The sequence below is a fragment of the Salmo salar genome, chromosome 18 (assembly GCF_965601325.2).
Source record: "Salmo salar chromosome 18, fSalSal1, whole genome shotgun sequence".
Lineage (NCBI taxonomy): Eukaryota > Metazoa > Chordata > Actinopteri > Salmoniformes > Salmonidae > Salmo > Salmo salar.
Window position 1 is genome coordinate 91000516 of NC_138308.1, and position 12122 is coordinate 91012637.

Below are 12122 nucleotides of genomic sequence, written 5' to 3' on the forward strand. Positions count from 1 at the left end.
ATGCTACTTTTACAACATAAAGCAATCTAACTTTGTTCGGATGAGAATTAGCAGCAAGAATCTGTCTGTGATTCATGCTCCCTGACAAAAATAAATCTAAAGACTTACCTTGTGTCCATACTCCTCTTTGGTTTCCAGGAAGGGGTAACCGTTGAGTCGGATGTGGGCTTCGTAGATCCCCTCACGCCCCAACGCATCCGCTACCCACTTAGAGGTCATGATCGCAGCCATCAGAGGAACGATGTACTCCAGACCGCCGGTCAGCTCAAACATGATGACCACCAGCGATATGGTCATACGGGTGACACCACCTGGAGAGAGGAAGGAGGGATTGGTCAGAGGGGGGTGGGAGAAGGTATTCGTAAGAGGGGGGGGAGAAGGTATTCGTCAAGAGGGGGGGAGAGAAGGTATTCGTCAAGAGGGGGGGAGAGAAGGTATTCGTCAAGAGGGGGGGGAGAGAAGGTATTCGTCAAGAGGGGGGGGAGAGAAGGTATTCGTCAAGAGGGGGGGGAGAGAAGGTATTCGTCAAGAGGGGGGGAGAGAAGGTATTCGTCAGAGGGGGTATTCGTCAAGAGGGGGGGAGAGAAGGTATTCGTCAAGAGGGGGGGGAGAAGGTATTCGTCAAGAGGGGGGGAGAAGGTATTCGTCAAGAGGGGGGGAGAAGGTATTCGTCAAGAGGGGGGGAGAAGGTATTCGTCAAGAGGGGGGGAGAAGGTATTCGTCAAGAGGGGGGGAGAAGGTATTCGTCAAGAGGGGGGGAGAAGGTATTCGTCAAGAGGGGGGGAGAAGGTATTCGTCAAGAGGGGGGGAGAAGGTATTCGTCAAGAGGGGGGGAGAAGGTATTCGTCAAGAGGGGGGGAGAAGGTATTCGTCAAGAGGGGGGGGAGAAGGTATTCGTAAGAGGGGGGGGAGAAGGTATTCGTCAAGAGGGGGGGAGAAGGTATTCGTCAAGAGGGGGGGAGGGAAAGAGGGATGGGACAGTATCTTGGGGAACAAGTTAGTGAAGACACTTCTGACTACTACATACTAAAAAGGAACACTATAGAAGTGTGATTTGAACCACTAAGATAAACCCCAGACATACAGCAACCCCACCATAGTGGTCTAACCCCACCATAGTGGTCTAACCCCACTGTAGTATTCTAGTGACCTCCTCACCCAGACACACAGCAACCCCCCCATAGTGGTCTAACCCCACTGTAGTATTCTAGTGACCTCCTCACCCAGACATGCAGCCGCCCCCACCATAGCGTAGAGCCCTGGTGTGATACAGTCCGCCCCTGACGAGCACCAGCCCTTGACGATGAGCCAGTCATGATGGTTTAACGCCATCTGTTCCATGGCAACTCCCAGTAGTCTGCCTGCTATCGCCCCTACAGCCATACTGGGGATGAAGAGACCGGAAGGAACCTGGAGAGATGGAGTGAGTGGATGAGCATGGACCAAATTGTCAAATAATGATTGTCCTTCTTGCTGTTACTAGTGTCCTAGCCAGGGGGTGTACTTGTACAACAAGCTGCCTCACTACAGAAACAGGAGGCTCCTACCCTATGGGCTGTCCTGGCTCGGACAAGGTGATCAGAGAATATATATTTTTTATAAAAAAAAGATATGTAAAACAAGATTTAAAAAAAAAAAAGTAAAAATCACACAATCCACCTCCTATCCCATACCTACCTTCATGCCGAAGGTAACCACGGTGACCAGCATCTTGAAGAAGAGGGCCAGTGCCAGTTGCCATAGCGCTGTGTACACACCTGGTCCAGCTGGCCTATCAGGGAGTGTGTTACTGAACGCCCTATCAGTGAGGCTGGCACTAAACACACCAGAGTCAGACCTGAAGGAATTAAATAAGTAAATATTAGTTGACAACATTTAAAAACACACACACTCCCTCCCCCAGTTAGTACCTGTTCTCAGAGCTGTTGTAGTCACACAGCTGTGAGGAATCCAGTAGAGAACAGTCATTAAACAGTTCTGAGATCAGCTCTGACCCACTCATCCTGGTGTAACTGTTAGGGAAGGAGAGGAGGGCTGTGATTCCAGTTACCACCAAGACCTCCAGCACCGGGTAGTGGCCCAGACGAGTGGTCTTACCTGGAGAGAGGAGGAAGTCCATCACTTCATTATTGTGTTAATCAATTAATAATCAATTAATAAACCATTCAATCAGTTAGTCAATCAAAACTGGAACAGGAGAGAAACAGAGAGGGTCATTCATTATAAGTAGTCTTTCTCTCCTCCCTCATCCCTCCCCTCCTCCCTCCCTCTTACTCACGTCTTCTGCACCAGGCGATATTAGCCCTGATGAAGAGCGCCCCCCAGAGGCCACCAAAGATGCCCAGCAGGATGAACGGGACCAGCTCCACCATGTGCCAGGGGGTATGGAACTCGACGTAGAACAAGACGAGTCGGCTGTTACCAAACGGGTTGATGGAGCGGAGGACGAAGGCTGCCACCAGGGCAGCGAAGAACGACCTCCACAGAGTCTTCAGAGGGAAGTAGTAGCTCACCTGGACAGAAGGAGAAGAGAGAAGGTCTGGAAGTCTCCTGCACCGGTCAAAAGGACTAGTTTCATATACACGCAGTAGTAAGCATTTGTTCAAGTCTCTTACTTACAATTTTAGAGCTCAACAATAACATTGGTGAAGAAAAAGTAACATTGCTGAAATCTCCGGGCTTATACCCTAATGTTTTAGTCTCATAATTCAGGTTAAGAGTTGGACATGGGTTCCCTTACCTCTTCCAGACTGAACAGTACTCCTCCTATAGGGGCTCCAAAGGCCACAGACACGCCCACTGCTGCGGCTGCAGATAACACCTAGGACAGATGGGTAGATCACTATACACTAACAAAAGATTCAGATGAAGGTAATGGAGACAATAAGAGGAGGCCTCTGCACAGTATTGAGATGCAACCACGATTCTAACAAAATGGACAATTATCTATTTCATCTCTACTGAGATGATTCAAACATCAGTCCTCCTCTCACCTCTCGTCGTTTTGCTTCGTTCTGTCGGTACTTTGTGAACAGATGACAGAGGATGTTAGCACAGCAACATGCTACATGGACCAGGGGTCCTTCCTTGCCAAGACTGAGACCTGTAGAGGCAGAAAGACAAGTCAGTGTTTATGTACAGTTTATAGAGGCAGAAAGAGGGAGAGAGAAAGTTGCCATAAGAAAAGTGCAACCAGTGCAGCAAACATTGTAAATACAACCTATATTTATCAGGTTTTTTATTTTCCCTTTCATACTTCAACTATTTGTACATTGTTAGAACACTGTACACTTCTGTGAGTGTAATGTTTACTGCTCAGAGAGAAAGCGAGAGAGAAAAAAAACAGGAAAGAGAGAGAGCGATAGAGAAAGCGAGAGAGCGATAGAGGAAAGCGAGAGAGCGATAGAGAAAGCGAGAGAGCGATAAAGTGAGAGAGCACTTGAGAGAAAGACAGAGCGTGAGAGCAGTACCAGAAGAGACAGCCAGGACCAGGGTAATTGTCTTGATGATCAGGGTCCATTTCCCCAGGTAGCCTCTAATGATGAACCCAGAGAGGATGGTCTTTATCTGGGGAGACACGGGAGGGGAGAGGGGGTTAGGGTCTGGAGGTTATGGAGAAAACCAAGTGAGGCTTCTGTAGAAGCAAGGAAATTTGGTTCAAGTTCATTAGGGCACGCCGTAGCAAATCATTTTGCAACGAAAAATGAAAACAACAAGTTTAGGATTGGTCACATCCAGGTGGTCGATCCTTGTTTCAGTCAGTTTTCTACCGTTTAAACACAACCAAGTGAAAAACCCAAACTAACAACACACTCACCAAAAAGCACAACCAGACAGTTTGCAGAACAAAGACATGCTAACTCGATCACTCAGACAGAGGTGAACATGTGGAAATCGATGTTAAAAATGGTGTGGTTGTTGCAAAACACTACCAATGTGTCAATAATGGGTTTTAAAACATCTCTGTTCAATGTGGGACCTTTGACAGGCTTTCACACTGCTGTTACCTCAGTTTGAGATGTCAGTCAAGTCCCAATGGGACTGTCTCTTTCTCCTACAGGGTCTGTGTCCCACATGGCACCCTATACGTCACCAGATAAATAGGGAACTACGTAGGGAATGGGGTGCCATTTGAGGCATAAAAAAGAGAAAAAAAAGGTTACCTTAATTTAACGAGTCAGTTATGAACAAATTCTTATTTACAATGACCGCCTGCCCCGGCCAAACCCAGACCACGCTGGGCCAATTGCGCACCGCCCTATGGGACTACCAATCACAGCCGGTTGTGATACAGCCTGGATTCATTGTACATCTCCCCATTTCAAATCATGAAGGGATTCATTGTTTTGTTTGGTGACATTTGGCCCAATATGACAAGGGAGATAAAAACACTGTCGTTTTTTTTTGGGGGGGGGGGGGGGGTTGGCACGTTGTGTGTGTGTGTGTGTAAATGAGTGTGTGTGTGTATGTTCTGCCGCCAAAAAAAACAAGGAACAGATCTGATTCTATGCGTGAGCCAAACATATCATTGGACAGTGTGTCTGCCAGCGTCATGATGCTAGGGTGTGTGTGTGTGTGTGTGTGAGTAGTTGTGGCTACAACTGAAAGCGTTTTAGCCCAATTTCGAAGGACAAGAGGTCAGTGACAACCCCAATAACACAGATATGGTCTTCACTCCAAAACAAACTGGCCGCATCCCAAACGGCACTCGATTCCATATATAATATAGTGTCCTAGTGGACTTTTACAGAGGATAGGGTGTCATTTGGGACTGTTTTCTCAGAAATACAGACGAGAGCGATCCCGGCATGGCTTTAAACACCTGGTAGTGATTACATTTCTGAAATTCAATGTTCATGTTGACACGTCAGAGTAGGTTTTCAAAGATAAATATTCCTTTTTGGTGAAGTATTAGTCACTTCAAAAGTCTGTTACGTATATCATTGTGCTTTAAGTGATGTAAACCACACATCTGCATCTATTTTTTGTATCCCATTTTTTTTTTTTTATATATGTTTTTGTATTTTTCTGAAATATCTCCTTGAGCAGTCTTATCACTCTGGATTATGTTTACGCAAGTAAAACAGAGGGTTTTCTAAGGGTTCAATAGAATTGGACGCAGTTCGATGAGACTGAAAAAGGCCAGGAGTGACAAACAAATATTTTTTTCAGAAAAAAAGCTTTAGTCTTTTGTCATATCTGAGTGCGTCTGTCTGAACCAAAACTGTGTTAGTTAGCCCACTGAGCTAAAGGCTGAATGTGTGTGTGTGTGTGTGTGTTCACCTCTGGTATTCCTGATCCACAGGCGTAAGGTGCAAAGGCCCGGACCAGAATGACAGCCAGGAAGGAGAACAGTAGAGCACACAACATGAACATCAGGTAGTTGACTATGTACGCTGCCGCCCCCTACAGGACACAGAGGAAAGACAGGGTTAGGTATGGATAGAGTAGAAAACAGATCAGGTAGGTGACTGTACGCTGCCGCCCCCTACAGGACACAGAGGAAAGACAGGGTTAGGTATGGATAGAGTAGAAAACAGATCAGGTAGATGACTGTACGCTGCCGCCCCCTACAGGACACAGAGGAAAGACAGGGTTAGGTATGGATAGAGTAGAAAACAGATCAGGTAGTTGACTGTACGCTGCCGCCCCCTACAGGACACAGAGGAAAGACAGGGTTAGGTATGGATAGAGTAGAAAACAGATCAGGTAGTTGACTGTACGCTGCCGCCCCCTACAGGACACAGAGGAAAGACAGGGTTAGGTATGGATAGAGTAGAAAACAGATCAGGTAGTTGACTGTACGCTGCCGCCCCCTACAGGACACAGAGGAAAGACAGGGTTAGGTATGGATAGAGTAGAAAACAGATCAGGTAGATGACTGTACGCTGCCGCCCCCTACAGGACACAGAGGAAAGACAGGGTTAGGTATGGATAGAGTAGAAAACAGATCAGGTAGATGACTGTACGCTGCCGCCCCCTACAGGACACAGAGGAAAGACAGGGTTAGGTATGGATAGAGTAGAAAACAGATCAGGTAGATGACTGTACGCTGCCGCCCCCTACAGGACACAGAGGAAAGACAGGGTTGGGTATGGATAGAGTAGAAAACAGATCAGGTAGATGACTGTACGCTGCCGCCCCCTACAGGACACAGAGGAAAGACAGGGTTGGGTATGGATAGAGTAGAAAACAGATCAGGTAGATGACTGTACGCTGCCGCCCCCTACAGGACACAGAGGAAAGACAGGGTTGAACAGTACTGTAATCTGGTCACATGAGTAGACACCAAGTAATGCGTCTCATCACCACCAGAGGGAACTCACACACAACTGAAAATTCATCACAAAAAAAATAGAAACTCAAATATGGGAAGTTATTATTTTTCAATGATCGACAAATGCTTACACACACACACACACAAACACACACCTCCCACCCTCCTCACCTCTGAGCTACCACCCAGCAGTTCAGCCCAGCTCTGCCACTGTGGACACTTGTCCCTCTCTTGAAAGGTGGTTTGGTTAGAGCCCCAGCAGCAGTGTTCATGGTTGAACCAGAAGCCAGACAGACACACACCTTCCTTCAGGTCTGTTAACCAGTGGGCTGAGATGTCTATACAGCCTGCTAGAGCACCTGGAGAGAGGAGAGAGAGGACAGAGTTTGAGAAAAAGAGGAGCAAAGAGGAATATTCTACTGTATAGGAAGATGAGTTACACACACCAGACATGAGTCCTATGAGCAGCATGAGGAGCCAGCCAGAGAAGGCATCACTGATGCTGTGGAGCAGGGCCCAGGTAGACTGCTCACTCTTACTGGTGATCTGGAGAAGAGCGGGAGGGAGGGAGTTTTCATTAGGCCATCACCCTTATTTCCTCTAAGGTCCTCACGGTTACTGTAGTGACCATGGCAACATGACATCATGACACGGGCTGGCCTTCCTTAGCTCTTAGGAGACAAAGTCGTTGGTACATTTTCATTCCTAATGCAACACTGAGACAGCTCCCATTTCACCTACAATGTCCAGTGGACAAATGGCAACAACCTGCGTGTTTTGTTGACTGTGTGTAAGGCCCGTGCTGAGCTGGAAGGTCATTCAATTACAGACACTTGTCTCTTCGGATGAGTTCATAGCGAGGGTTAAAACTACGGTGGTCAACGAAGTGGGGGGGGGGGGGGATGTCAATGTTTTCACCTAGACGCACCACACCGTCCAAAAGCATCTTGCTCAATGAAATTGGTGTTTTTAAAACGGTTTTGTGTTGGAAATGTGTCACACTTCGAGTGCTGCTATAATGGCCAGGTATCTATTGTAAAATAGATTTTAATCTCAGTGAGACTAACCTGGTAAAATGTCATTTAAATAAAAAGTCTCTTCCTCAATTCATCGTCTTTCCTCGCCTCCTTCCCAACACTCATTGGAGAAGGTCAGAGGGGAGGGGCCATGGGCTTCCTTCTCCAATGAGTTCTGAGAAGATGGCTGTGAGGAACCAATGAAAGATGAATAGAGAAAGCTGTGACCATGAACCCACCTCTCTGTGACGGTCACGGTCCTTGCTCTTCTCTCTGACCCAGTCGATGGTATTGAAGTCTTCGTAGGTCCCTACCCCCGGTACCGGCTCATCTAGTAGGTCCATCAGCTTACCGTTACCGGTCATACCATTAGAGTAACCGGTATTACCGTAGCCTTGGAGGGAGGGAGAGAAGGATTTGTTAACACACACACACACACACACACACACACACACACACACACACACACACACACACACACACACACCACACACACACACACACACACACACACACACACACACACACCATTGTTACTAAATAAAATGTGAAAGAACATTATTAGAAAATAATGTGCATTGTAGACTCATATCGATAACGCCTTTGAAAACAATAGTACATACATTATTAAAATAACATTTGTGTGACTGACCTTAGACACATTTCCCAAGAAACAAAAACTCCACAAAGCAGACAGGCAGAGGATGTTTCCCAAACAGTACCCTATTCCCTACGGGACAATCAACTCCTCAGTCTGTCTTGTCTTCTCTCGCCTCCTTCTCAAAACCCATTGGATGAGAAAGCCAGAGGTCCCTCCCCTCTGACCTTGTCCAATGGGTTTAGAGAAGGAGGCGAGGAGATTCTCTTTTAACCACAGCCCTTTGAGGAATAGAGTGCCATTTCAAACAGAGTTAGCGCCTGCGAAAATAACCACATAAACAACTCTAAGGAACATCTCTCTAACGACAACAGGAAGTGACACAGGAAGCAGCGCGATTTCAGCTTTTTGTGCGAAACACAATACGGTCCCTGGTGAAAACACAGTGGTTATTCCACTGAAAACAACACAGCAGCCACCATCGTCAGTCAGAGTGGAAGTCTTGTTTCCCAAATGTCACCCTATTCCCTTTATAGTGCACTACTTTTGACCAGGACCCATAGAGCTCTGGGTCAAAACTAGTGCACTTCTGAAAGTACACGATGACTTTAAACACATTTTGTTGTATTACAGCCTGAAGAACGGATTCAATGGACTTCACACAATACCCCATAACGTCAAAGTGGAATTATCTTTTTAGAAATTAATACAAAATGTACAGCTGAAATGTGTCAATACATATTCAACCCCTTTGTTATGACAAGCCTAAATCATTTCAGGAGTAACAATGTGCTTAACCAGTCACATAATAAGTTTCATGGACTCACTCTGTTCAATAATGGTGTTTAACATAATTCTTTAATGACTACCTCATCTCTGTACCCAACACATATAATTATCTGTAAGGTCCCTCAGTCGAGCAGTGAATTTCAAACACAGATTCAACCACAAAGACCAGAGCGGTTTTCCAATGCCTCGCAAAGAAGGGCACCTATTGGTAGATGGGTAAAAATAAAACAAAGCAGACATTTAATATCCCTTTGAGCCTGGTGCAGTTATTAATTTCACTTTGGATGGTGTATCAATACACCCAGTCACTACAAAGATACAGGCATCCTTCCTAACTCCAGTTTCCTTCCTCTCCGGCAACTGATCATGGATTTGACCATAAGGCCAATGGTGACTTTAAAACAGCTACAGAGTTTAATGGCTGTGATGGGAGAAAACTGAGGATGGATCAACAACCTTGTAGTTACTCCACAATACTAACCTAAATTAGAGTGAAAAGGAGGAAGCCTGTACAGAATAAAAATATTCCTGTTTTGCAGTAAGTCACTAAAGTAAAACATTTTGCAAATAAATGAACTTTATGTCCTGAATACAAAGCGTTATGTTTGGGTCAAATCCAACACATCCCCGAGTACCACTTCATATTTTCAAGCATGGACTTGGCTGCATCATGTCGGCTGCATCATGTCATGGGTATGCTTGTCGTCGGCAAGCGTTTTTTTTGTTGTTGATAAAAATAAAAGCTAAACACAGGCAAAATCCTAGAGGAAAACCTGGTTCAATCTGCTTTCCAACAGACACTAGGAGACAAATTCACCTTTCAGCAGGACAATAACCTAAAACACAAGGCCAAATATACACTGGAGTTGCTTACCAAGACTAGTTACAGTTTTGACTTAAATCTGCTAGAAGATCTATGGCAGGAGATGAACAATGGCTGTTTAGCAATGACCAGTAACCAACTTCACAGAAATGATTTTTTTTTAAAAGAATAATGTGCAAGTATTGTATACTCAAGGTGTGTAAAGCTCTTAGAGACTTACCCAGAAAGATTCACAGCTGTAATCCCTGTCAAAGGTGATACTAACATGTAGTAACTCAGGGTTGGGAACACTTACGTAAATGTATTTATTTTCAGTAAATTTGTAAAACATGTTTTCACTTTGTAATCATGGAATAAGTCAAAGGCTATGAGAATACTTTCTGAAAGCACTGTATTCACGTTTATTTTACGGTCTATTTTGTATTGTCTATATACATCCTATCTAGGAATCTAAACAAAACGTTATTGAACGTTTTCAGGCCATGGACTGAACCTAAACCTATAGTGGACAGACAGGGCTGTATTACTTTCAACAGTACAGTTGGAAAGTATTCAGACCCCTTGACTTTTTCCACATTCTGTTCCACATTTTGTTACATAGCCTTATTCTAAAATACCCCATAATGACAAAGCAAAAACTGTTTTGTAGACATTTTTTGCAAATGTATACAATTTTTCAAAGAAATATGACATTTACATAAGCATTCAGTCCCTTTACTTAGTACTTTGCTAAAGCACCTTTGGCAGCGATTACAGCCTGGAGTCTTATTGGCACACCTGTATTTGGGGAGTTTCTCACAGTCTTCTCTGGAGGTAAATGTTTATTATTTTTAATACATTTGCAAACATTTCTAAAAACCTGTCTTCGCTTTGTCATTATGGGGTATTGTATTTAATCCATTTTAGAATAAGGCTGTAACGTAACAAAAATGTGTGAAAAGTCAAGGGGTCTGAATACTTTGTGAAGGTGCTGTATAAAGAATAGGGCTCAACACTAGCCATATGTATTACCTTTATTTACATACCTAATCTAGAACCTGATTCTACTGTAATAAAGATGAACAAAACGTGTCATAGCTATGATCAGATCACACCTCACAATGTGACTGAAGAAAGGTAGGCTGCAGCTAACAACGGCCAACAGTGCATAGCTATGATCAGATCACACCTCACAATGTGACTGAAGAAAGGTAGGCTGCAGCTAACAACGGCCAACAGTGCATAGCTATGATCAGATCACACCTCACAATGTGACTGAAGAAAGGTAGGCTGCAGCTAACAACGGCCTACAGTGCAAACGTACACAGTGGTTGTATTGTCACTGTGGGGTTAAATGATCTCAGGTGATGACAGGACACGCCTGGCTGGTTTCTAAAGGGAAGAGAAACTATGTCTGTCTGCCTGCCTGGCATCTTAAGAGTTTGACATGTTGTCAGTGCTTGCAAATGAGACATGCTAAATAGTTCCATTTGAAAAATTTCAAGTACATGTATTTGATCATTAGTAAACAAATACAAACCTTGAATGGAGTACTCAAGTACTACTCTAAACCAGTTATATACACAGAGACATACAGTACAGCAAGCCAAGCTTTACAGGAGGTTAGCTGAAGGAAGAGACGCGCCTACAGAACCTAGCATCAAATCCCACGCTTGCACACACACTAGATGAAGGGCAGGCTACCCAGAGGAAGACCCTGCATCACATCAGGATGAACGCAGCCTCTGCTTCAACCCACAGTTTTAAAATAGCTGATCTGAACCCCAAAATCTAGGTTATAGGAAAGCCACAGCTCAGTCCAGGACCACAGATGAACACACACACACACAACCTTAAAAAAAAAAAAAAATTGTGTTAATGATTGTAACTTGAAGTGAAACTCTAGTTTCCCCAGCACAGACTGAGCCTCAGATTGTCCATTCAAAGTACTTTTTAAAAAATGTGCGTCGGGGAAACAGCCCCAATGAGATGAGTGATAGAGCTCCTCTGTAAGGTTAGCTCAGTATGCTGAATCAGCTGACAGAAGAGAAGTTTAAAAATTAACAATTCGTCTCATTGCAACAACCTAAAAAACACATTGTAGCAGTGAATCACATGGACTCCGGACCTCCTCCAGCACACACACACACACACACACAACCCCCCCCCCCCCCCCCCCCCCCGAGATGGCTGGATAATTGGCTGTAATATGTAATCTATGTACCACTACTGATAAGACATAATAAAATACAATTACGCAGTTGTGTAATGAGGACAAATATTATTGGAAACAACTATTTCAGGCAATTATCATTCTATAACATGCTGACCACACAGCCCGCGTGCGCTGCAAAATAAATGTACACATACATGTTATTCAATCATTGCACCAATACTGCTCGCGAGCGTCTGCGTGGCCAGGCGCTAAAATAAAACTTGGTTCTATTTGTGACGCTTGACGCGCTGCAAGTCCCGCCTCTCCCATCTCCTCATTGGTTTTTAGGAGCATATACCCATGTGGGTGATTGAAAGATGAACTGAGGTCCACAGTCCAGTTGGTGGTGGTAATGCACCTTAAAGTTGGTTGCCAACCGCCATATATTATTTTATTATTTCACCTTTATTTAACCAGGTAGGCTA

General features: G+C 44.6%; 1 protein-coding gene across 3 annotated transcripts in view; it reads right to left on the reverse strand.

The window, feature by feature from the left end:
- The window catches only part of LOC106578043 (H(+)/Cl(-) exchange transporter 5), a 30517-nt gene that overhangs the window by 10615 nt on the left and 7780 nt on the right, over positions 1-12122 (reverse strand). For all 3 annotated transcript variants that reach the window (XM_014156597.3, XM_014156596.3, XM_014156595.3), the window contains exons 3-14: positions 7533-7687; positions 6724-6823; positions 6449-6636; positions 5284-5406; positions 3471-3567; positions 2994-3103; positions 2741-2821; positions 2279-2513; positions 1911-2097; positions 1678-1837; positions 1224-1410; positions 109-311 (exon numbers count right to left, since the gene is read on the reverse strand). In XM_014156597.3, the coding sequence (XP_014012072.3) occupies positions 109-311; positions 1224-1410; positions 1678-1837; positions 1911-2097; positions 2279-2513; positions 2741-2821; positions 2994-3103; positions 3471-3567; positions 5284-5406; positions 6449-6636; positions 6724-6823; positions 7533-7687 (1826 nt within the window). The remainder of the gene's footprint in view (positions 1-108; positions 312-1223; positions 1411-1677; positions 1838-1910; positions 2098-2278; positions 2514-2740; positions 2822-2993; positions 3104-3470; positions 3568-5283; positions 5407-6448; positions 6637-6723; positions 6824-7532; positions 7688-12122) is intronic.